The following is a 27,267-nucleotide window of genomic DNA, read 5'->3' on the forward strand; positions in this document are numbered from 1 at the left end:
TTTCTCCCTTTGTGTTAAGAAAAAGAAAGACATATAGGGCTAACAACACGGGGTGAGTAAACAATGGCTGAATTTTCAATTTTTTTCAATTTTCCCTGTAAGATAAAAACAGTTACTATTTGATATTGAATATTTGAATCTTAACGTGGCATAAAGAACCATTTCCCTTTATCAGCCAGTTAAATCTGTTTTGTTCTTGCGGGATAATTGTAATTAATTGAAATATTAGCCTACCTCTTGATGGGGGTAGATAATTATCGTAAAATGAAAGAGACAACGGGACAGTTAGATCGAAAAACACTAGTTGCTGACGTTAACGGACGCGATGACGCTGTATCTCTCAGGTTCGGCCTCGTCTGCAGCTCGTAGGACGCGGAAATGATGTCATCACGGACAGTGGCTATGTCGGTCTCCATAACGACGCCTCGTGCTCCAGTGACGCCAGCCTCGGCTCGTGGTGAGGGGGCGTGACTCAGCCAATGCCCGAGCCCCTCTTCCCCTCCTTCACCCGTGCGTGTGGGCGGCCCCGTGCGGCAGCAGCGAGCGAAACACGACACCCGAGAGAGAGAGAAATGGGGGGAGGAGACAGTGAGTTGTTTCAGACTAGGGAGAGTGGAGGAAGGAAAAAAAAAAAGTCGGTGTGAAAGAGAAAATGGGAAACTAACTGATATACAGCGAATGGCGAGCCTCGGGAGACCAGATGACATACTAACAGAAGGATAAAACGTTGCCAAAATCATCAACTCGGCAGAAGAGAGTGCGTATGTAACAGGGAGACGCAGAGTGCTGCTTTTCTGCCGTGTTTGGGATTGTATCATTCGCTCCCGGGACAGACAGGAAAGCGCTGTTTCGGAACTCCGCTGCACCCGTCCCGTTTCGCTAGTGGAAGAAGTGGGCAACTTTCCAAACTCAGCGCTGTCGGAGCATTTGGAGTGATCGTGGAAAGAGAGAACTCAATCCAGCCGGTGATCGGACAGTAGGGAGCAACAACAGCGCTGAACATTTGACCAAAAATTACCTTTTGGAGAGGAGGGTGAGGGAGAGGCCGAGTCTCGCCACTTTTGAACTGACAACTTTAACCAGCTCGCTCTGTTAGGAGCAGATAACTTTCACCATGAAAACCCAAGGGGACTCGGGTAAGTTACCCAAGCATTCATTATCAAGTGCTACCACAACTTCTTCAGCTTGTTGAGTCTGTGAAACGGGATTTGACAATAAATTCTTGATTGTAGTCCGCAACCAATGTCAAAATTTCCTGACAATTGACTTTTACTTATGAACAAAAGAGTTGACAGTGGATCGAGGTATTTCACAGGATTTATTACTCTGACATACCAACTCATTTTCAACTCAGAGATCCATTTTTACACGATCAAGTTTACTTTGATAACCTGCCGCATTCTAAAGAGATTCAAGGATTTTTACTGACTTTAATCGTGTTTTACAACCTTACAACGAATTAATGTGTTGTATTGCCCATTCAGATTCCTTTAAATGACCTGAAGTGTTGCGGTCTAGTCAGTGAAGTTTTTAAATCTCAGTCCACTGCAGTTTGTCCGGGTAGCTCTGGGGCTAACAGGTTAAATTTGCCGTTTTGCTATAACAGTTACATTCAAACTTAATGTCTGCTTCCCAGTTTCTTCCAGTCCTGCCAGCGCAAAACACACTAAACCTGTTGAATGGCTACAACTTTCAAAGCGCTCGTGACTTTGTTATTTATGGGTATAGGCTCAGTTTTGATTCTGGACTAAATGTAAAAAACCTTTCTCTCCCAAAATGATTCTCGCGCTATGCGCGTGCCAGTTGTGCGTAGTTCAAGCGCGAGCTTATTACGAGTAGCACGGCACATTCAAAATGGAAGGCCCGCTGTCTAAGCACTGAATTTGATACATGTTTTCGTTACCCGGTGTTTAAATAAACTTTACTATAGGCAATTAAGCTAATAAAATCAAGTCAACACTAATAATACAGAGCGGCGCACCGATTTAAATTCAAAGAGAGGGTAAAAAGATCGCTTACTTTTGTTATAAATGGTTCCTTGTTGCCTGGACGTTTTAATTCACGATTACTGTTATTATACTTGCCCCGAGGATTCATTTCGTAACATGTATCTACTTGTTAGATTGTTTATGTCCCGCCAAATATAGGGAGTTTCAGCAGCCGTTTTAAGGAGTGGAATCCATAATGGGATGATTTTCTCTTCCTCATTTCTCTTACTTTCCTTTTCTACTAACTGCCACGATTTTCTTAGCAGTTCCACTCACGTTATTCGAAGTTTAACGAGCTTTAATTCCACATTCCATCCACTCTTCTTTGTGCAAACGCGCTCTGCGTTTTAGTTTTGCCACTGGGCTTTATGCAGTGTCCTGCTCTAAATGAACCGTGAGCACGTCATGGCCACTTTCACTTTTATAAACCCTGTCCTCCCCTCCCTCACAAGTACATTTTTTTTTTTTTTAGCGAAACACCACATTTTAGGAGTCTAGACTAGAGAGTAGGGTCTTTAAATGTTTCTATATGTATATGTATATATGCATATATATATATATATATATATATATATATATATATATATATATATATATATATATATATATATATTTTTTTTTTTTTTTTTTAAGGATCCCAGTAATATCATGTTTGTGTCAAAAATATGGCAAATTACCAAATATTATATCTGAACACATTTGAAAATCAGATTTCTCACAGAAGGTTCACAGGAAAGCCTTTTAGATGATGATATCAAAACTATTCTGCTGAACACAAATTTTTATTTTTAGAAGAATATCTCAGCTCTGTATGGCCATACAATGCAAGTGAACGATGGCCAGAACTTTGAAGGTCCAAAAAGCATATAAAGGCAGCATAAAAGTAACCCATACGACTCCAGTGGTTTAATTCAGAAGTAATATGATAGGTGTGGGTGAGAAACAGATAAATATTTAAGTCATGTTTACTCTAAATTCTCCTCTGTGCTCAGTATGTGGTGATATGCACAAATAATTCAAATTGTCATAAACAAAAGTAGAATGTGAAAGTGAAGATTTATAGTAAAAAAAAAAAAAAGACTTAAATATTGATATTAAATATTGTTTCTCACCCACTCTCATCGTTTCGCCTCTAAAGACATGGATTAAACCACTGGAGTCGTATGAATTACTTTTATGATGCCTTTATATGCATTTTGGACCTTCAAAATTGTGGCCACTATTCACTTGCATTGAATGGACTAACAGAGCTGAGATATTATTCAAAAAATCTTTATTTGTGTCCAGCATAAATGATGAGAGGGTTATCATATTTGTGTGATCTTTCCCTTTAACAAAGTTACACAAAAAGTTTAATAGCTGACTTCTTGACCTGCTCTAGAAGCTTTAATTTATTCTCCAAATGTCCTGCATTTGTAAACTACAAATAGTAGTAAACTACTACTATATGTGCCTTGCGGTTTTATCAGTCTACGGCTGTGCGGGCCACATTTTGACCTCGATAGTTAGGAGGTGAGCTCAGCTGCTGAGTATGCAAGCAAGCGAGCATGTGAGTGAGATAAAGATACAGTACTGAGTATAGGATGTGGTTTCTGAGTGCTTCATTTTTTATCAGATTTCAGTATCTCTCTAGTCTGTGTTCTTACCTGCAAACACCCAAAGCGGTATAAATATATAGGGCATTATGGTGAGAGAGCATTTTCTCTGAAAGCCTTGGTTTGTTATGTGCATGGGAAGCGACAGAAGTGTCGTATGGTGTGCATCCTGATCAAGTCCTTTGAAATGTCAGTCCTCGTAACACTGACACTACCGCCTTCATCGAAAAGCTTTCATCTCATGAATCACATTAGATAAGAGACAATGTTCTTATCAGTTCCTCACTGTCTCTGACTGCCACTTTCCATGAATTCAGAGAATGATTTGTAACTCTCCAGACTCTCCTCTTTTCCATATGGAGTGTTTATTCACAAATAGACTCATCTGCCCTGTATGAACTTGTTTAATCTGTAATATCTGAAAGTGTCTATGGTCTACCCAGCAGGCCTCAGTGTGTATTTAGCAGGGCAGTATCCTGAATGGCTAACCCTGTCATTTGTGCAATGTCTCATTAGATGGTAGTGAAGAGTCAGTTGTTAAGGTTGCAGATTTAATTTGCAATTTTGGCTGTTTATTTCTGACATAATGCCCAACAAAACCCAAAACACAGTAACTACACATTTTGTCAAAATTTAGTTATGATCTGTCCTGTGACAAATGGGTTTCACAACTATACTCTGATTCAGAGAAAGTTGTGTGAAAATTTAGTAATGGATTAACTAAAAACGTTAAAAACATTTTTCTTAGTTTCACTAATGGTGTAGTTACGGTGTTTTTACAGTTTTCATGTAAAATGTGTTTTGGTTTATCCTATTTAATGTGTAAGCCAGTGTGTTTGTGTATGCTGTTGACACCCACACTGTAAGCAAAGTTGTTTGTTCATTTGGAATAATTAGCAGCCTTTTATCGCTTGTTCACATTGTCACACAGGACACAAATGGAACTCAAGAATGCTCCTGGAAATGTAACACATGGTGGCAGGGTTTTTAGTTGACATTAAAGTGTGAAACTGTATTAAAAGAATAGTTCATCCAATAATTCTGTCATCATTTACTCATCCTCATGTTATTCCAAACATGTTTGACTTTCTTTTTTTGTGGAACACAAATAGAGACATTTTGAAGTATAAAGGCTTCTGTTTGTGTTTTTCCATGCAATTACAAAGAATGGTAGCAGGAGCTTTCAAGCTTAAATAATTTGATAAAAGCACCTATAAAGTATTATTAAAGTGTCATAATAGTAATCCATACAAACCGTGTGTTAAGGCCTTTGGGCACCAAAAGCAAAATTTCACCACAATTTATTTTTGTGATCCATGGAAAAAATCATACAGTTTTGTATGTAACTGTAAATTATATCAGAATTTTTGGGTGAACTGTCCCTTTAAAAACTGCAGTGATACTGCATGTGTTGTGGATGCTAAGAGGTGTAAACTTTTTTTTATACTTCTCACCTAGGGAGAAATTGTCCCTTAAATTGGGAGCATTGGGAATAATTGGTTCACTGGAAGTGTACGGATGGTGTATTTCTAGGGATGAATGAGGTCTTCTGGGGTTGAATAGTATTTTGTTTGTTTTTACCCCATGAGAACAATAATGGTGTGTGTCCACTCTGACAGGGGAGCACAGTGGTTTGTGTGTGTTTGCCATGTCAGTGGGTTATGGGGGCAGTGTAGAATACGAACGAGAGTGGCCATGTTTTGGAGTCATTTATGGACTGTCAGCAGCACAGAGACCACTGTGTATGAAGGGGGGAGGGAGGGTGAACATGTGTGTGTGTATGACCCTGACCTCATGACCTTCCATAGCTGCACCCCTAACCCTGCATTCCAGCACAAGCCCCTGCCCCCACTGGTCACATGCCACGAAGGCAATGGCCTGATGCCACCCCGCAAGCACATATTGATACTCTTGAGAGTGTATGAACTACATCAGCCTTGTTTAATTTCCTTATCTAATTTCCTAAATTCTTCTGTGCAATTCCCCATTACTTCAAATCAGAACTATAGATTTACAATATTTGATAAGGTTCCTGTTTGTTCAAGTTATAAAGGTCCAATGTCATTCCTTTTCCCTTTCTCTTACCCTTTCTCTTTCTTTCTTTCCTCTTTTTCTCCATTATCTTCTCATCTGCTAGAATGAAAAACATACAACATCGTGAACAACATATGTGCAAATTATAAACTAGTGCTGTCAGTCAATATATTTTTTTAATCACGATTAATCATATAATTTTTCTTAGTTAATTGCAATTAATCACAGCTTTCTTTCTCAAGAAAGAAAACAAAACGATATGTAACAATATAACATAGGGATGCACCGAAATTTCGGCGCCGAAAATTTTCGGCCGAAAATGGCACTTTCAGCACTTTCGGTTTTCGGCCGAAAGAGAAAAAAGGCCGAAAATATGAGCCGAAAATATATACCTCCTCGCCTCGCCCCTCAGTGCTCAGATTTCAATCTAGCCCTTATCACAGCGCTACCAAACAAAGGCCGATCATGTCAGCGGTGTGGACATTCTTCAAAGTTTCTGATAAGGACATCAAATTTGCGATCTGCAGTGTTTATTCAGCAGAACTTTCAAGATATATATATATATATACAGAATACAGCAAGAGATTCTACAGGAAAATGTCACAACTAGCGCAGCTACAACACAACTTGAGACGTATTTATCTGAACTACGCCAGAAGCGACAATCTCCTTGACTACGGGCGCATAAACAAACACCGCTTTCCTTTGCTTGCGCGGATTGCGCACAGGTATTTATCTGCCCAAGCACCAGCACAGAGAGTGAGAGACTGTTCAGTGCAGCATCTCATGTTCTTGATGAGCTTTCTGACAGGAGAGACTGTCAGAAAGTTTAGCAACTTTTGTTCTTGAAGAGAAACCTGTCACTTGTACTTAAATAGAAAGCGGTCCAATATGATGTGTATAGCAATTACATTACACTTGTTCTTCACTTGAGGATACATCTGTCGTTTACAGTTGAGGTTGGATTTAGTTCAATTACTGTTGTTTTGCACAATCATTTTCACTTAAAGTGTACATACGTTTACATAAACAGAATAGAGCACTGATCTATATATATAATTATATATTATAGATATATATATATAGATCAGTGGAATAGAGACCATTCTGTGTTCTGCCTGTTGTTTTAATTAAAATTACTGTTGCATATTTAAACTTTTTGAAAGATGTTAGCTAAGTTCATTACTTGACTGTTGTTTTGCATATAATAGTTTTCTAAAACTTTACATTATTTGGATAATTGTTAATAAAATCTGTAAAATTAGATTTTTACAGAACTAAAAGAAGAAGAATATTTAATATAGTTTTAATATATTTTTTGTCCAATTTTGTTGTGCTACTTTCAATAAAAGTGTGATTTATTTTATTGTTTTGTAGTTTTTCAATTCAGATTAATTAAATTCATGAAATTAATGAAAAAGTATAACATTAATACAATTATACACAACATTTTTTTTTTTTTTTTTTTAAATAGGTAAAAATTTCGGTTTCGGTTTTCGGCCAAGTGCATCCTGGATTTTCGGTTTCGGCCCAGAATTTTCATTTCGGTGCATCCCTAATATAACAGATTATTTACATTTTTCAAAAAAGCCTTCCACAATATAACGGTAGAAATGCACTAAAATAGCACCAATTCAAGTAACATTAAACGTTTCCCAAAGTCTAAGTGGGAGTTTGATTAATTGAATGTTCTAGTCTCCCCATAGTTTGCATTTTCATTGCAATAGGCGTTAAGTCTCTTAAACTCTCTTCCACCATGATATTAATCTGCTGGTAGACTGTGGCTATCCACTTTGTTATACCTCCTACACACCACATGACATTCAATGATGGCGGATCATGGTACCGTTCATATTACACAACTGTCTGTGTTGTCACTGAAGTCGTATCGTTTTCAAATCACACACCGAATCCGTGACAGGGGTGAACACATTACAAAACATTTCACTATTGACGAATCCCCGACGACTCTGCCTGGACTCCAAATTACGTTTCACTACAGAGTACACGCGAGAAGTGATACGAGATACGAAAACAAATGTATGATCATATGTTATGCATTTCAGAATATGATGTGTATGTTATTAATCACCTAAAAAAATAGTGTTGTCTAAAGTACCGACTTCGGTACCAAGTCGATACTGAAATTTAAAAAATGTGACGCTTTGAGCGCTGTTGAGCGGAATCGTAAACACCTCTGATTGGCCATTGTGTTCACGCTCTCATCGGATATGTCTGTGATTGGCTAAAATGATCAGCGCTTCAAATTTTTTTTATAAATATACATCAATGACGCTCTTCACCGAGCGCTTGCACAGATACACACGGGAGCGTTTGAAAGCAGGACCGGTCCGCTGATAGACGGCATTTCAGTACCGACTTGGTACCGAAGTCTGTACTTTTGACAACACTAACCTAAAAGCATCATATATTTTATTGGTTATAATATGAAAAATTACCTTCTACTGAAAAATCTACCTATTTGCTTGACTGTCCAACTCTTCTCTTTCTCCACTCGGTTGTGGTACAGTTCAGATGAAACATTAAATAGGCACTGGTGCTCCTGCCAATGTTCCACTAATTTTTCCTCCATTTCTTCATTCCAATGAGACTTTCTTGATACCGCAGCCATGCTAGTTGATGTTCTGTTGCAGGTACATCAGGACTCCTCCCACCGAAACTTCCCGTGCCCCGTTTCTTGCTCTCTCATTGGCTGTAGGTCAACGCTGCTGTTGTATTCAGTCAAAACATATGTCGCAGACAGGTCCATATATTTAACATTCTAGATATCTTGCTGACATCGTCGCTCATCAGAGCAAGCTCCGATTTGCCTACGGTTTCATTCTTTTGTCTGCAATCTCCACAAAACTGTTGGCGAGCTAAAATCAGGCTTAAAATCTTGTAGTGTAAAGTCGCATTACTGCAATCATGAACCCGCATTCATGATTCGTGTCAGGGCGTCAGCACCTCTTTCAACTACACAAGAAAAGCACTTGCAGATAAAAAAAAGGTCTTATTTTGCATTTTGGTGATAGTTAAGACTAGTTGTGGTTTTGTTGTGGTAATTAAAATGCCCCATTTTGAAGAAAAAAAAAGTCCCATTTTGGCTTGCTTTGTTCAAAAAATAGCCTCAAGAGCTTTTCATTCATTTGATCACTGACATGGCTATTGTGTGTGTTTGTGGAATGTACGTTAGTGTAATGTCACTGGGCGTATATAAGTTTCCACCATTCTAACCAAAAAAGATTGAATTGAGAATTGCTGGGTATTTTAGATTTTTAAGAAAATGTCTAAAGGAAGCAAAAAAAAAATGGGTTTGGTGTTAAATTTATACCCACGACTTGTTTTCAACAGGAAAGTATCTGCTATTCGGCTACTTCAAAAGATGTATTGAAAAATTCTGTTACAGTTTACTGTGATAACTGTTAGTAAAGCTGTTGAATTGAAGATGTGAAAAGACTTGTAACTGATGTTGGGGCAGGGCAGGTGTTTTCTTTTTCCCTCGTCAATGCTGTTCAGAATATCTAAACTGTTTAGCCGTTTGACATAGATGAATTGCTCCATAGCGCATTAAAATAGGAAATTCTTAGGTAGAATTCAAATGGGCCGCATGTGGCTCAAGATCAAGGGAAGCCTGATTTAATCACGCATGTTAGCCACTCTGCGCTATCCTGTCACCGGAGGTCACATTTCGATGCAAGCTCAGTTGACGAGCGCTCACTGTTAGAGCAGAGTGCAACTTTAGTCTTCAGTCACTCTGCGTACATCTGTGTCCATGGGAAGCATATTTAGTGCTTATAAAAGCGAGAATTTGAATATTATAAGATTGCTGCATTGCCTGGAAGAAATGCGTATGGACATGGCTGCCTTTAAAGTGTCAAAATAAAGAATATATATTACATCGATTTTTATGCGTTACATCGACGATATCGTATCACTGGTTGTTTCATTGATGCACCAATCCCTATGGGGTAACTGTCATATAATTTTTCAGCTGGTGTAAACTACTCTACACTAAACACAGTGTCAGTCGCTTCTTAAGCCAAATATCTGGGATACAACAGAAAAAAAATTCCCCAGACTAAGTTTTCATCACACAGTTTAATGAACTAGCTAGCATTTGTTACTCAGAGAAGTACAAATCATTCACAAACTCCAACTAGGGATAAAAGAGATTCAGTCTTTTTCAGGATTTCATGTATGTGAATGTTAATGTGTATGTTTTAATGAGATACATTAGCAATATCACATGAGCAAGAATGCGATATGGCCACAGGTAATCACAGCAGTGCTGATTTAGGGCCATATAGCACAATTGCGAGTGTGATATTGCTTATATACAACAGTTCAATGAACAAGTCAATTTTAAAAAATGAGGAAAAATGTATAGTCATAAAAATGCATTAGTGCATGGAACTACTTTCTTACACGACGGATCAGAATCTGCATTAGTAATTCAAAAATGTCACTTCAGAAATAGTATAATGGCTTGTGCTGTTTCGAACAAGTTATTGGATAAACAGGATGGATGTGTGTGTGTGTGTGTGTGTGTGTGTGTGTGTGAGAGAGAGAGAGAGAGATGGAGTGTGTGCAATCACCTGTTGCCATTTCCTTGCAGAGATGCTGTCAGCTTTCTGAAGATCAGCTTTCTCAGTGGAAAAATAGCAGTCCAAGTGGGGGTAATTGTACCTATTTCACGGTAGCTGGTGCGCGATCACTATTGAAACAGCAATGTCCTCAGCCATTTTTAAACAGCACCCATTGTGTAATTAATCAGTCTGTTTTATGTAAACGGTTGACGCATATTCACTTCACGTCACCTAAATGGCTCATAATACACACAAAAATGATCTTTTGCCACCACCTGCAGGCTAACATATGTAATGTAAAAAAAAAAAAAAGACAAACAGAAGCTCTTAACAGATCTGCACTGCTCTTAAACTTTAGTTTAGAACATCACGAACACAAGCGGATTGAAACACATAGTGAAGCGTTGGACTGCTGATGGTGTCAGACCAGCAGTGCCCATGGAACGTCTCTCGTCCAATTACATTAGAGGACCGGAACTAACTGTTGTATATCAAAGGTTAAGTGACCGTTGCTACTTATTTTTAAACCACTTTCTCTGTCGATTGTTTAAACTTTATACTGTGGCTTTCCATTACACTTTTGGAGAAACTCCATTAGTCAGTTATTAGGCTTACACATAATTGCACTGTGTGTATGAGAGTTCGGACATCTGTTTTCACTCATTTAGGATGAGGTGCAGAAGTGATGCAGACTATATATATATAGCCCTGTAGACTATATATATTGATTTGGAATAATGGACAAAGTGTAAATATTGATGGACGAGGCATTGACAACCGATAATAGGGCAGTCTTCTCATGGTTGACCACACACTCCCTCTCTTAAAGCTCTGACACTAGTTTGTTTTGCAGAAAAACGTGGACCTCCCACATTTCTGCTTAAAGCTTAAATCACTGCAGCCTGTGTGGCATTACTCATTCCAGGAAAAGCATTCTGCCAAACACACATGCACGCTCACTCAGTTATTTGAACACAAGCTCTCACACTCGAATCACATTCTTGGAAAAGCTTGCTTCTTAAAGATATAGTTCACCCATATGTTCAAGCATAATAAAAGTAGTCCATATGTTTGATCTGTGTCAGCCATTCCTGAACACAGGTGGATTAGTCCTTCCGCGTTTGAATACAGATAGCATTCAACTAAAAGATGCTATACACACACACACACACACACACACACACACAAACTTGTTTTTATATCATTGTGGGGACTCTCCATAGACTTCCATGCATTTTATGGATTTTATACAGACTATAGATAATTTCTAATTTCTATAACCCTAACCCTACCCCTGAACCTAACAGAAAACGTTTAGCATTTTTACATTTAAAAAAAAAAAACATCATTTAGTATGTTTAATATGTAATTTCTCTCATGTGGACCGCTGGCTGGGCCCCACAAGGTAGGTGATCTCAGGTTTTACTATCCTTGTGGGGGGACATTTGGTCCCCACAATGTAAACATGTGTATATACAGAGGCGTTTCCAGCATTGAAGGACATCCGGGGCTTAGCCCAGACAATTTTATTTTCACACTAGCAACCACTTCTCTGTAGTCCAAAGCTGGTGAGAGGGTATTCTTTGAGTTTTGCTCTGGCTGGGCCTGTTTCTACAGTTCCTAAATCTTCCACTCTAGTACTATCCTCAACATCCTCTCTCCTCCCTGAATCATCTGTGATGCAAAAGAACAGATACAGCACATAACTTATTGCAAATCAGCTTCAAACAACCAATTCATCAAGTGCTACATATGTCAAAGTGTAGACCAATACCATTGAAGAAAATGTATTGGGAAGAGCAGATCAATGGGATTGCCCTAAGATCTATCATGATTCTTGAATTTTCATGTACATTACAATAAAGTCATCACAAAAGAGTTGTATTATAGTGAGTAAAGTGAAGTAAAAATTTTTTTATATATAAATAATTTTAATTTTTTTACATAAATAGTCAAAATGATGTATAAGATCCTAAGTTAAAGCAATACATGAATGACTTTAGTCTAAGTTCATTGACACACCATGGCATCGAATTGTATATAATTCTCCATGTTCATCTGTCAAAATCCTTTCATTAGGATCATTAGGGTAAGAAATGTTTCACGTTTAACTTTCTCTAAAGTAAAGTGACTGATTAATTGTTACCAGTTTCCATGCCTGATTCTGGCACATCTTTGCTACCCTCAAAGTGTATATTTACAACAAACTAATATCACAAAACAAGTCACACATACATTTTATGCTAATGCTTATTGGTTATCCTTAGAGAAAATAACACCTGATAAATAAGAAAATTATGCTCCAAACTGGACTCGAACCGCGGTCTACAGCGTGAGAGGCAGATGCGCTAAGCACGAGGCTAGAGGTTACAACATGTGATATCAGTCAGTAGCAGACGTCTTGAGGTTTAGCCTACTGTGGGTGAAAGCCAGCCAGATGATGATCTTTAGACTTTAAAGACAAAAACAAATGCGAATTCTTACCCACTGACTTCTTTCGGAAATTTTAGAAGCCTCATTTGCTTCATTTTTGCTGTCTTTCCTGCTAATTGCCGTTAACTCGCCAATAAGTAACGTTAGTTGATGTCAGCTCCTCCCCTACCTGCTGCATATTCAACAGAGAGGAAGAAACGGAGTCGCCCATAGGCTACCGACAGCAAAGGAACTTATTCTATAGGCTAGATTATGCCTATGTCTATTTTTACAGGCTGTATGCAGTATGTGCAAAGCCAAAGCACAATGAAATAAGGCAACTTATGATTTCGGAGGTTTACATAGGCTATTGTCTGGTTTCATATTTGTCTGTCAACTTTTCAAAATACATTCGGGGCTACACTCAAAACATTCGGGGCTGAAGCCCCGGCAAAATCGGCTGCCGCCGCCTCTGTGTGTATATATATATATATACACACACACACACTCATCTTTTAGGAGATTTTATTGTCTCCACATGATTTGAAATCAAAATGCCTGTGAGATTAAAGCCATCTAGCTTTTGGGGCCTGGGTAGCTCAGCAAGTAAAGATGCTGACTACCACACCTGGAGTCGCAAGTTCGAATTGAGGGCATGCTGAGTGACTCCAGTCAGGCTTCCTAAGCAACCAATTGGCCCATTTGCTAGGGTGTGTAGGGTCATGTTGGGTTAACCTCCTTGTGGTCACTATAATGTGGTTCTTGCTCTCGGTGGAGCGTGTGGTGAGTTGTGCGTGGATACCGCGGAGAATAGCGTGAGCCTCTCCATTCGCTTATCTATGATAAGATGCATGGAGTGACGTGGAGGCAATTGAGATTTGTCCTCCGCTACCCGGGTCACTATGCCACCATGAGGACTTAGCGTGCATTGGTAATTGGGCATACAAAATTGGGGAGAAAAGGGGAGAAAAAAAGCTGTCTAGCTTTAGCGGCATTTGTCTCCAACCTCTGTCATGTCCGCTGTATTTAGTTATTTTCCTGGGAAGTTTTGTGCTGCTCTGGCTGCTCATTATTTTATGCTGCTCTGGCTGCTCATTAACTCTTAGCTGCGGTTTGACTGTGTTCTGAATTCACACTTTCATCAAGACTTTCTGTTTTTGAGCTTAATTAAATTCAGGCTGCCATGGAAGAATGCCTGTACTGCACATTGCTCTCTCTCTCTCTCTTCTCTGTGTGTGTGTGTGTGTGTGTGTGTGTGTGTGTGTCGAGGGAGAAATGTAATCTAGCTAGTTTACAAAGCCTGCATTGTCATGAGCATGACTCAGTGTAACACCTGCATTGTGTGTGAATGTGTGCGTGAGTGCATTTGTTATTAGTCTGAAAATAATGCACATACAAACCGACGCTGACTGAAGTAAACCTGGTCATAAGCACTTCAGATAAGATCACTTAAGCATTTTGCTCACATTGAACTCATGTGTGAAACCCCTTCCTTTTTCTGTGACCTTCACTTTCCGCTTTCCCACCATCAATCCCTTATTGATGGCAAAATTATCAGGTTTAGATTTTTTTTATTTGTTATATACTGCAAGGTGTGTATGTACTTAGTTTAGGGAGAACATTTTCCCCAAAAGTGATGTAAATCTAAAAAAACTAACAATTTAGGGACAATCATGTATGTGATATGTGAAAAATAATAATTGTTGATTATTTCCCTTGATAATTTAATTGCGATTATTTCAATAAATAGAATTTACATTAAAATACTTCTTTTGTATCAGGTAACTGCATGCCATGTTCTTTATACAGACTACATGTCCAAAACAAGCTGAGAACTGTGTTCCTGAATTACTTTATTTGCATGAAAAACAGAAGTGCTATTCAAATTTCTAATAAATAATACATAGAAAGTAAGCTATGCAACCAATGTTGAATACTATGTTGTCGTTACTGATATGTCAAGAGACTTATTTAAATGTTTCTGATTCGTCATTGCATTCTTGCACTTGCACCAGTGTTCAAAATTTAGAGGGCTCAGGGCAAAAATGCTGCCAAAAATATATATTTTTTGTTAGTGACATATATTCCTTAATATTCTACAATAGTTCAAGGTATACATATTATAGAATAAAATATGAGTTCACGTTGATTTAATTCTTAATAAGGTATGAATTCTCATTTGCTATCAAAGCTGAAGTATGTAACTTTTTCAGTGTGAAAATACTTTCCTCTATCCATCTTAATATGCAGAGACAGCTATCAGTAAGCCATTCATAGGTTACATTTCTTGAGAACTGTAAGCACTGTGTCTCTATAGTGCTACGAAAATTCCTCTTTGTTTTGAGTGACCTGTCAATACAAACACAATAACATTGACTCAACCAATGGTTTGAGTTGGGGGCTGGACTATCTCTTAGTTTGACCAACGGCAGATAGAGTGGTGTTACATGCTGTACTGCCATCTATTGATGTGGATTAGCATGGTTGTCTCTGCTGCCCCCGCCAGCTTTGGAATATCATTTGCATCTAGAAAATGTCAGAGTTTGAGGTCATTTCTAAAGTTATTTATTACTAATATAATATAATTGTTTTGCCTAAAAACAAACATCAGAATTCAATAGAACAGACTTCTGCCGTTAAGGACAGATAATGTTTGTCCCTCATATCAAGAATCTTTGGAGACTGTCTTATGTTTCACGTTATTTCTAAAGACAGTTATTACCTTTGTTGGAGAACTGCTTAGCATAAAATAAACCTCAATTATCTAGCGATACAGAATGCTACGTAAAGGAAAGATTAGAATTGTTTTTGATGATCAAATTTAGCATGTCCATGAATACTGTATTTGAAGAACTCGTCTTGTTTCCAAGCAAACCAACGTCATAGTTTACACAAAATTCACAACTATCACTGTGCCAAGCTACGAAATGAATGAAGACATTTGCCATTTCATAGAGGTGGAGGTATATGGGTCCCTCTTACTATAGCTGTGATAACAATTACATGTTGCTTTCTGGTTGTGTTTGTAAACACAGCTGAAATCTGTCCATTACTAACATACGTTGACTACACACGTCATTTTAAAAAGTTTGAGGGAAACTTGTATTTTGAGTTTTCTCTAAATTCCACTGATACTATTTTAGAGAGTGGTCTAAACAATTAATAATGTCTTAACTGTTCAACAAAAAAGAAACAACATCGCCATCACTACTCAGGTTTTTTTCCATCATCAAATCTTTCAACATGTATGCCGTACCGATGTTTACTTTAGTTTTTTTACCTTTGCCAGTCTTTCTGTCATCTTGCTTCTGACCTTGTTTGCTTCTTCGGTAGTAGCTGGATCTCCTGTTGTCTCCACTACTTAAGTACAATAAATAAGTATATTCCATTGTGTTCTTTTCCCTCTTCAAATCACCAAACAACACTGTGCTAAGCATAGCCAAGAGTATCTACATAGGTGGCAGCCAATGAGCATGAGGATTTTCTTCTCTTGATGTTTAGTGAAACACAGCAGACCATGTCATTTCAACATGACAAAACACATTGAAGGGGTGACCTGCACCATGTGTAATAAAATACTTTTTATAGAAAACTTTTATGTGTACAGTCATCATCTCATCTGAGTGTACACCATTTAGATCACTCTTCAAAATACAATTAGTTCATTAATGTGTAAAACATTTTAAATTAGCGCCAAATTCCTGAATGCACTTTTAATATGCAGAGACAACCAAAGTAAGCCATTCATAGGTTGATTTTCTAGAAAACTGTAAACACTCTGTCTTTGTGGTGCTAAAGAAATGCCTGTTTTATGTTTTTTTGAGCGACCCGCTAAGGCAAGCCCCAATAACGGTACTCAACCAATGTCCTGAGTTGTGAGCAGGACTATCTGTTTGAACAACAGAAGATGAGGGGTATATTCGGAAAGCTGTTTTGAAAATATAGATTATTTATCAATTCCGTTCCGTGGAGTTTTTGTCGTAGAAATTACATTCAAATCGACCTTTGAAGTGAACGGATGAGATACCTTTTTGTTTTTAGTGGTTAGAAAAAATATGCACTCATAATTGGGGGTGGGGGGGGAATCCCTGAATTTGATGACTTACACTCAGTGGACAAAAAATACAGATTTTAACAGTTATACAGTCCATCTGGAACGTATTCACAGCGCTTCACTTTTTATACAAACAATCCCCCATAATGACAACGTGAAAGAACTTTGTTTGAAATCTTTGCAAATTTATTAAAAATAAAAAACTGGAAAAAAATTTACAATCACATGTACATAAGTATTCACAGCCTTTGCTCAAGGCTTTGTTGAAGCACCTTTGGCACCATTTACAGCCTCAAGTCTTTTTGAGTATGATACTACAAGCTTGGCACAACTATTTTTGGGCAGTTTCTCCCATTCTTCTTTGCAGGACCTCTCAAGCTCCATCAGGTTGGATGGGGAGTGTCGGTGCACAGCCATTTTCAGATCTCTCCAGAGATGTTCAATCGGGTTCAAGTCTGGGATCTGGCTGGGCCACTCAAGGACATTCACAGAGTTGTCCCGTAGCCACTCCTTTGTTATCTTGGCTGTGTGCTTGGGGTCGTTGTCCTGTTGGAAGATGAACCTTCGCCCCAGTCTGAGGTCCAGAGTGCTCTGGAGCAGGTTTTCATCAAGGATGCCTCTGTACATTGCTGCATTCATCTTTCCCGCGATCCTGACTAGTCTCTCAGTTCCCGTTGCTGAACAAAATCCCCACAACATGATGCTGCCACCACCATGCTTCACTGTAGGCCTGTGTGATCAGGCCAAAGAGTTCAATCTTTGTTTCATCAGACCAGAGAATTTTGTTTCTCATGGTTTGAGAATCCTTCAGGTGCCTTTTGGCAAACTCCAGGTGGCTGTCATGTGCATTTTACTGAGTAGTGGCTTCTGTCTGGCCACACTATACCATACAGACCTGATTGGTGGAGTGCTGCAGAGATGGTTGTTCTTCTGGAAGATTCTTCTCTCTCCACAGAGAAATGCTGGAGCTCTGTCAGAGTGACCATCAGGTTCTTGGTCACCTCCCTGACTAAGGCCCTTCTTGGTCACCTCCCTGACTAAGGCCCTTCTCCCCCGATCACTCAGTTTGGCTGGGCAGAAGCTCTAGGAAGAGTCCTGTGGATGGAGGCCACTGTGCTCATTGGGACCTTCAATGCTGCAGAAATGTTTCTGTACCCTTCCCCATATCTGTGCCTCGATACAATCCTGTCTCGGAGGTCTACAGACAATTCAATCAACTGAATTTACCTACTGTTTTCTTATTTAAAATATTTTTTGAAAAACCTCTAAAAGTTTAGGGTTAGTTTAGGCATTTTAAAATTTGTAATATTTTGGGGACAAAATTGTTAACAATGTAAGCAAAATTAGACTAGCTGGGCTTAATTTAAAAACAATCGAAATCAGCATTATGTCTGCATTTAGAGTGTTTGGTAAAAATGAGTATGTATATGATCCTGTGATAATGCTAATCAAATAATAAAAAAATGTAAGTCATCATTAACACTTCTATTCACTGACTGTATTTCATGATACACACATGTAAAAAAACTGTGTGTGTGCAAGAGAGTTTGTGTGGTCAACCGCCAGGAATTCAAATGCTGCCTGGTGCCATTTCACCCACCCCCCACTGTACCCCTGATCTCTTTCTTTCTCTTCTGAGGAATGCAAGATCATGTTCTCTCTCTCTCTCTCTCTCTCTCTCTCTATATATATATATATATATACACTCACCTAAAGGATTATTAGGAACACCATACTAATACTGTGTTTGACCCCGTTTCGCCTTCAGAACTGCCTTAATTCTACATGGCATTGATTCAACAAGGTGCTGAAAGCATTCTTTAGAAATGTTGGCCCATATTGATAGGATAGCATCTTGCAGTTGATGGAGATTTGTGGGATGCACATCCAGGGCACGAAGCTCCCGTTCCACCACATCCCAAAGATGCTCTATTGGGTTGAGATCTGGTGACTGTGGGGGCCATTTTAATACAGTGAACTCACTGTCATGTTGAAGAAACCAATTTGAAATGATTCAAGCTTTGTGACATGGTGCATTATCCTGCTGGAAGTAGCCATCAGTGGATGGGTACATGGTGGCCATAAAGGGATGGACATGGTCAGAAACAATGCTCAGGTAGGCCGTGGCATTTAAACGATGCCCAATTGGCTCTAAGGGGCCTAAAGTGTGCCAAGAAAACGTCCCGCACACCATTACACCACCACCACCAGCCTGCACAGTGGTAACAAGGCATGATGGATCCATGTTCTCATTCTGTTTACGCCAGATTCTGACTCTACCATCTGAATGTCTCAACAGAAATCGAGACTCATCAGACCAGGCAAAATGTTTCCAGTCTTCAACTGTCCAATTTTGGTGAGCTCTTGCAAATTGTAGCCTCTTTTTCCTATATGTAGTGGAGATGAGTGGTACCCGGTGGGGTCTTCTGCTGTTGTAGCCCATCCGCCTCAAGGTTGTGCATGTTGTGGCTTCACAAATGCTTTGCTGCATACCTCAGTTGTAACGAGTGGTTATTTCAGGCAAAGTTGCTCTTCTATCAGCTTGAATCAGTCGGCCCATTCTCCTCTGACCTCTAGCATCAACAAGGCATTTTCGCCCACAGGACTGCCGCGATACTGGATGTTTTTCCCTTTTCACACCATTCTTTGTAAACCCTAGAAATGGTTGTGTGTGAAAATCCCAGTAACTGAGCAGATTGTGAAATACTCAGACCGGCCCGTCTGGCACCAACAACCATGCCACGCTCAAAATTGCTTAAATCACCTTTCTTTCCCATTCTGACATTCAGTTTGGAGTTCAGGAGATTGTCTTGACCAGGACCACACCCCTAAATGCATTGAAGCAACTGCCATGTGATTGGTTGATTAGATAATTGCATTAATGAGAAATTGAACAGGTGTTCCTAATAATCCTTTAGGTGAGTGTGTATGTATGTATATATGTATGTATGTGTGTGTGTGTGTGTGTGTGTGTGTGTGTGTGTGTGTGTTTGTTTAAACCTGTTCAAGTACTGGAGTTTGTTCTGAACTTTGAACCTGTTTGTTACCGACATTTACAGCACTCACTTCTGGTAATTCATAATTTCGGGTGTGTATGTTTTAGTCAAGGGATGGTCTCTGTGTGTGTAACAAATTAGATGTGAACAGGCGAGTGTATGCGCGTACACCTGTGTGTTAAATACAGTTAATCATTTAAAGGCCTGGATTGAAAACAGATGGAAAATGTTGTCTGCTGCTCACGTGCTGTGTAGAAACAGTGTTTGAGTTGCAATATTGTAATGTAACACAGTCATGGGAGGCTCTGTTCACATCGCTGACTGGATTTCAATACATTATACCTTCTGTATACTGATATTAAACCATGCAATCATGCAGAATCGGGTGCAAGTTGCCTTTCGGTTTCAATCTGAAGTATTGCAAACTTTCGGCAGTTTAATAAAGGTGATGTGTATGTTTTCGATGATAAAAATAACTTTTCCTATCACAACTTAATATGCTGAGACAAATATATAAAATAAATTTTTTAGGATGAATCCCCAAAAAGTCCCACTATGACTGTGGAACTATCAAAACATCCCTCTGTTTCTTGAGCATCCGACCAGCCCACAGCAACATTGACTCAAACAATGGTGTGAGTTTGTGATGGAACTGTCTCTTTTACCAATTCATGGCAGACAGGAAAATGTTAAACACTAGTTATTTTGCAATTCCATTTAGTGGTGGTAGTGGCTTGGAATTGACAAACTGTACCTTTTTAAAGAGGCCTGTGTCTATCCTCACATGACACACAGCTTACGCTTTCACAGCCAGAAGAGATGTTAGTGTTCCATGTGAACTCTGTGTGTTCAGATGGTTTTGTGTTTCATAGTGAGCCATGACAGAATAGTATGTGTGTGTGTGTGTGTGTGTGTGTGTGTGTGTGTGTGTGTGTGTGTTCGGTGAACCAAAACCTTTTAAACCATCGATTACACCTCCATCCCTCCACTCTTCTTACATACACATATATAACCTCTGTGTCACTAATCCATGCTAGAATACCCCTGTGGCATCTCATCTTCCATCACTCTCTCTTTCTCTCTGTCTTTTCCCTCCATCCTTCTCTTTTTTTTGGCCTGGTGTCAGTTGCACTCGCTTGTGTTTATTTGAGTGTCTTTTAGGGCCGGTGAAGTTTGTGCTGTGTCATCATCACTTAGCTAAAGGCTTCAATGTTAAAAAAAACTCCATCCATAAACTCCCACTAGCCGCATCTCTCGCCGTTTCCGCTCTTGACAGCGTGACCTCTCCGTGCACACAAGCAAATAAACCATTCAAGCTCCTAATGCCCTTCTCGCCTCTCTTTCAATGTATATGGCAGCGTAATGTCTTTGGTCTTGAATAATACATACCTGATTGGACAGAGAGCTGCTGTATTTACGTGTCTTCACTGTAAAGAAGTCAGTCGTCCATTAGCTCTATTATTAGTCTGTTCATTTTTATTTGTTCTTATTTTCTCCATTTCCCTCTGGGGTGAGTAGGTATCTCACCCTCCCTCATATAATTCCAAACACATGTTACTTCCGTGTTTCCGTAAAACACTGATGGTGAAATGATCCTTTTCACTCTTTTTATTAAGGGAAGTGCTATTTTATGACTTCAGAAGACTTGGAATACAATAAACAAGTAATATGGACAACTTTTATGATGCTTCAAATCCCCAGTCCTCATTTATTTTCATTATATAGAAAGAGTGTGCAGGAAATATTGTTCAAAAGTTGCATTCAAGACAAAAAGTGAAATGGCTTTGAAACAATGAGAGTGAGTAAATAATGACAGAATTGACAGAAGTTTTTATTATAATTTTTTTTGTGTATACTACACACACTGAGCACTTTACTAGGAACACACTGTTCCTAATAAAGTTTCAGACATGGTCTTCTGCTGTAGTAGCCCATCCGCCTCAGTGTTTGATGTGTTCTGTTCACTACAATTGTATAATTGTACAGAGTGGTTATCTGAGTTACTGTAGACTTCCTGTCAGCTCGAAACAGTCTGGCTATTCTCCTGCACAAGATGTTTCCGTCCGCAGAACTGCAGCTCACTGGATATTTTTTGAATTTTGGCACCATTCTGAGTAAAATCTCGAGATTGTTGTGGTTTAAAATCTCAGGAGATCAGTAGTTACAGAAAAACTCAAACCAGCCCATCTGGCCTGACAATCATGCCGTGGTCGATATCACTGAGATTACATTTTTCCCCATTCTTATGGTTGATGTGAACACTGAAGCTCCTGATCCATATCATGATTTTAGGCATTTCACTGCAAGCCACTCGATTGGCTGATTAGATAATCGCATGAATACGTAGATGTACAGGTGTACATAATAAAGTGGTCAGTGAGTGTATAATTAGCGTGCTTTTAGCTTTTAGATTCACCCCATTTAAAGGACTGCAGCTACAGCCATATAAATGCAGATGCATGTTGTGACTTGTGCTATTTTTGCACCTTGAGAGTTGTGTTTTTAAGATGGTGTGTCAAGTTAAAATCTGTTTTTTAAACTTTAAAAAGTGCATCTGAAGACCCCTGCGTTGTTCTATTCCACTCTATCTGGCTGTGTGATCACAATATCATTCATTGAGAATGCCCCAAAAATAAACTAGTCTGGTTGGGGTCAGGTGAACCTGAAACTAGCTTTATTATTCAGGGTGGTTTATTAGTTGAACTATTAGTCGACTATTCATTCAAGCAACTTAGCATCTGCTTGATTTGGGAAAAATAAAGTTTTGCACATTCTTTTGAAGCATTCCTTCCTTTCTTGATTTCTCATTCTCTTATTTCTTTGGACCTGCATAGGGTTGATATTCTGAAGATTCCGAAGATGACATCAGCTTTAAGCTTCTTGTGTGTATGTATGGGCGGGTTTGGGTGATATACAAGGACATTTCTTAGGTTACAAACTGATAATTACAAGGGTATTATGCTATAAATGTGATTTATTAGGACATTTCTAGTGTCCCTATAATTCAAATAGTTTAATTTAATGATGTTACTAAATGATGTTTTCTTGAAAATGTAAAAATGCAAGTTTTTTGAGAGGGTTAGATTTAGGGATAGGGTTAGGGGATAGAATCTAAAGTACAGTATAAAATCATTATGTTTAAGGAGAGTCCTCATAAGGATAGCCGCACCAACGTGTGTGTGTGTGTGTGTGTGTGTGTGTGTGTGTGTGTGTGTGTGTGTGTGTGTGTGTGTGTGTGTGTATTTATCACTTTGTGGGGACCAAATGTCCCCATAAGGATAGTAAAATCCGAAATTTTTGACCTTGTGGGGACATTTTGTCGGTCCCCATGAGGAAAACAGCTTATAAATCATACTAAATTATGTTTTTGAAAATGTAAAAATGCAGAAAGTTTTCTGTGAGGGTTAGGTTTAGGGTAGGGTTAGGTTTAGGGATAGAATATAAAGTTTGTACAGTATAAAAACCATTATGTCTATGGAAAGTCCCCATAAAACATGGAAACACAACATGTGTGTGTGTGTGTGTGTGTGTGTGTGTGTGTGTGTGTGTGTGTAGTGTAGCGGTTAGCGCGCTGCGCTACGAACCTGGCGACATGAGTTCGATTCCCGCTCATGGCCAACACCAGTGACGATTCTCTGAATCGGTCCCGGGCCTCCCCTAGGTCGACTCAGCCTAAAATGAGTACCTGGTGCGGTGTGTAAAACATCGCCACTGGGGAGACAAAGGTGGTCGGGCGTGGTGCTGGCCACCCACCCCCTTGTGTACCGTTCCGGCCTTCATAGGTGCTCGCTAACAGCACTTGCCCCTACAGTCTGTTAAGGCTAAATGGGGGATCTTTGTCTTTGTCTTTTGTGTGTGTGTGATCTCACATGCAGGTTGAATTTATAACTGAATTATTACTTTATATTGTCTGCAGAGGTCTTTTAAAAACACATATGTAGAAATTACTAATGAAATCTCATTTGATGTAGAGATTTTGATGAAAATGTGCTAGGCTCTGGAATACGCCTTTCCCGCTATCAACGCGTCATATGACGTAGGGCGAGGCAAACAAAAGAGCTCGTGGTCAGCTCTCATTGTGGGTGTTGATGTAGTTAGAGCAGTACAGAAAGTTTTAGAGAAGCCATAATGGTAAATTATTGTGTTTGTGCTGGTTGCACGAATTCCAGCCTGTCAGGACATCGTGTCCATCATTTTCCTTCTAGAAAAAACAAGGCTTTTCGGTCTTGAGTGAGTTTTGTGCAGGTGAAGAGAGCAGACTTCACTGCCGCGTCTGTTACCACACACTCGGTCGTTTGTGGCGCACATTTCACTCCGGAGAATTATCGACCTGGAGAATTGTTGGAGTCTCGGATGGGATTTCGGAGTAAGGACCACGTGAGGCTGATTACTGATGCTGTTCCCTCGGTGCCCTCGATGGAATCAAGTCCACCGTCAAAGTTTACACCGGATTTTGGCGCGGGCTGGACTGGAGGACAAAGTGCTAACGTTAGCAGACATTCTGTGCAACGAAAACGAGGACTTAGCAGAGTAAGTCTTACTTTTAATTATTTTAACTCTTAATTTGCTCATAATTATAGGCCTGTGGGCCATCATAGGCATGTTCGTCCACACCGGAGAACTTGGTTTCTTCAGTCGCATCCATTGTAACCTGAGCTTGAACTTGACCAGACTCCCTCGCCCATCGTCACTTCCGGTTAGTGCTTTATAGATGCGGAAGTTATTTTATCACAATTTATCTCAAAATATCGTTAATGGCTAAATATATATTACTCCAGTTCAGAAAATCTAGTTGTTTTATCATCAACATACACTATGCTATATAGAGGTGTCCAACCTGCATGTTGCTCTTTAAGTGCTTGCCTCATAATTGTTTTAACTGTGCCATATTTAGCCTCAGACGTGGTTTGGCTGATTATGCAATACTCACACACATGTGGGCCAGATTTGAAGAGATGCACTAGTTTCAGAGACTCAGTTTCTCAGTCTCTCTTTCACACACACACACACACACACACAAATATTCAGAGGCGGCATAGGACAGCTCAGGGCTTGCCTGCATAACAGTGTGTGATTGTTGTTTTAGGGGATTAGGGTTTATAACGGAGCAGGGCAGAGACAGAGAGGCCCTTGGAACAGTAGTCTCACTGAGGCTTTTAGCTTTCAGGATCTCACAGGAATGTCTGCCCTGACTCACTCTGCCTCACACTTACCAGCTTAAATGTGGTGTACCTTTTTTTCGATTTAAAAAAATAACGTTCTTCTATCCCATGTTAATATGCAGAGACAATAGGGTGGAGCTTATTTTTTAACCTGTTGATCTCCTTTTTGAGCACAAACCATGAAAATGATATACCTAAACTTAAATGGTTGTATTTACTGGACCCTTTGGAGTATGGATACAGTTGGAGGATCTTTTGAAAGAAGACACTTTGGGCTTTATTTCCCAAGTTTATATAATTAATATATGTTGTTATTTTTTTAAGTTAGAGAAGGTGAAATTTATAGTAATGGAAATATTTTGTGCTAAACATATATTTATATTCTAAAAAAACAATAATAAAAGTGCCAAGACAACCCAGAAATACAACTTTCTCAAAGCCACAAGTCTAAAGAAGTTATGTTTCAAGATATTTGAAGATGATCTAACAAAAATTGAGGTTCTTGCAAGCTTTTTCCTCTGTAAAATCGCTGGAAGCGTACAGAGTAAAATGAAGGCTCCGCCTTTCAAGACGACACAAAATCTGACTGCACTGCTTGGCTATTATGAATAAAACTATGCCACATTTTTAAAAATAGACTTTGGAGACAGGCTCGTTTTGTTTACGAGACTCTAATATATAAGATAATATTCAGTTTTACAACATGAATGCTGCTTAGATTGCATAGTTTGTTGAAGAACGACGACGAAGGGTAATTCTTTCAGGCGAGATCTCATGTAAACAATGAAGAACAAATCAATATTTCTCAGATTTATCACTTTTATGAACAAAAAGTGCTATTGGATGTTTTTCAATGAACGCTTGACATGGACTATTGACCGAAGTGTGGCGAACTGGATTCATCTGGCGATCGCATTTTCATAACAAAGGTATGAAGTCCAGTTTTGATTTTGCATGTTTTCATTTGTACTCCTGGCACAAATAACTAAATTGCTGTTTCTGGAGCATTGCTATCATGAAACAGAGATCGGATATCAATGTTGAACCCTTAGACCTTTGAAAAGATGTATCATTTGTTAACAATAATTACATTTATAGATGGTAAATTCAGGTTAACTTTTTAAATATTTATACAATTTTTGTCATATTTAGTTTTTTGTTCCTATATATGAAATACAAATTCAGGCAAAATATCAGAACTTGAACAACATTTAGGGGTACATACTACTTATAATAGAATAATTATCTTAATAAATTAAGAACCCAATTTTAAATACTAAGTAAATGTACACATTCTCCAATCATCATACACACAACATTCAATCATTGTGGTTCATATATGTGGCCATCCATATCCATTGTGGTTTATATCCAGATTCCATGGTTTTGCTGACAATTCTAAATTTCCATGAATTCATATTCCAGACATGTTTAGACTTGTTTGGACTGACTATGCTGACTAATCAACACTGTTGCAGCCATATATGTTTTTAATTACTTAACTTTGGACAAAAACTGTTTGAATGAATTGTCTTGATTTCCAAATTCAAAGTAGATTTAAATTGTTTTGGTGATTGGCGATTGATGTGAACTTTTTTGATTCTTATCTATTGGGGAGTTAAATGACTGCTATTTTAAATGTTTTTAAGTGTAAATAGTTAAATAAATTAATCTATAATTAAATAAATAAATGGGAATTTTGTAATAAAATTCTTCAAAATAACATTTATTAAAATCCATGATTCAAAAACTCACAGCAGCTCTAGACCGAACAAAAGTGTCAGACCGCTAAGCTGTTTTTGTTATAGCAGAAACTGCCAAAAGCTTGGGACAGAACATTGATGAACTTGCTATAAACACTGACTCAATTCTACTCTGGTAGAACACTGAGTCTAGAGATCTGCAAACATAAAGGCAGAGTTTCAGGGTAACATTCTCCTTGTTGTACACTGTGATGGCAAACTGATCCCTGATCTAATTGGAAAAGAGAATGTCGATCGCCTGCCAGTATTGGTTTCAGTGAAAGGAGTTTCTCAGCTACTCACAGTTGCCAAGCTTCCAACCTGAACAGGCAAGGCCCATGCTGTTGCTGTCTTTGGAGCCATTGAAAACTGGGGCATAGCTGGCAGCATCCGAGCTATGTGTTTTCACACAACCAGATCAAACACTGGACGGATCGCTGTGTACCTGCCTGTGTACTCCTAGAGCAGAAGCTTGAGAAGGAGCTCTTGTCACTGGCTTGCAGGCATCACATTATAGAATTGATAATTGGTGCATTGTTCGAATTGTGTATGGGAGCCACATCTTCTCCAGAGGTTCCAATCTTAAAACGCTTCCAGGAATACTGAGGATTCATAGACACGGCCAAATATTTCAGCCAGGGATTTCAGCTGATAATGTTGCAAGGCTAGTTGAAGACATAAAGCAAGGCACCATC

The 27,267-nt window shown here is 38.9% G+C and overlaps 1 protein-coding gene across 1 annotated transcript in view; it reads left to right on the top strand.

Annotated features, from left to right (window-relative positions):
* The first annotated feature begins 580 nt into the window (after nt 1-580).
* Nucleotides 581-27,267, top strand: part of LOC127655972 (ETS domain-containing transcription factor ERF-like) — a 78,777-nt gene continuing 52,090 nt past the window's right edge. Inside the window, exon 1 of the mRNA XM_052144079.1 lies at nt 581-1,136. Within this exon, the coding sequence (XP_052000039.1) occupies nt 1,115-1,136 (22 nt within the window). The 5' untranslated portion in view covers nt 581-1,114. The remainder of the gene's footprint in view (nt 1,137-27,267) is intronic.

Source organism: Xyrauchen texanus, chromosome 15 (assembly GCF_025860055.1).
Source record: "Xyrauchen texanus isolate HMW12.3.18 chromosome 15, RBS_HiC_50CHRs, whole genome shotgun sequence".
Taxonomy (NCBI): Eukaryota; Metazoa; Chordata; class Actinopteri; order Cypriniformes; family Catostomidae; genus Xyrauchen; species Xyrauchen texanus.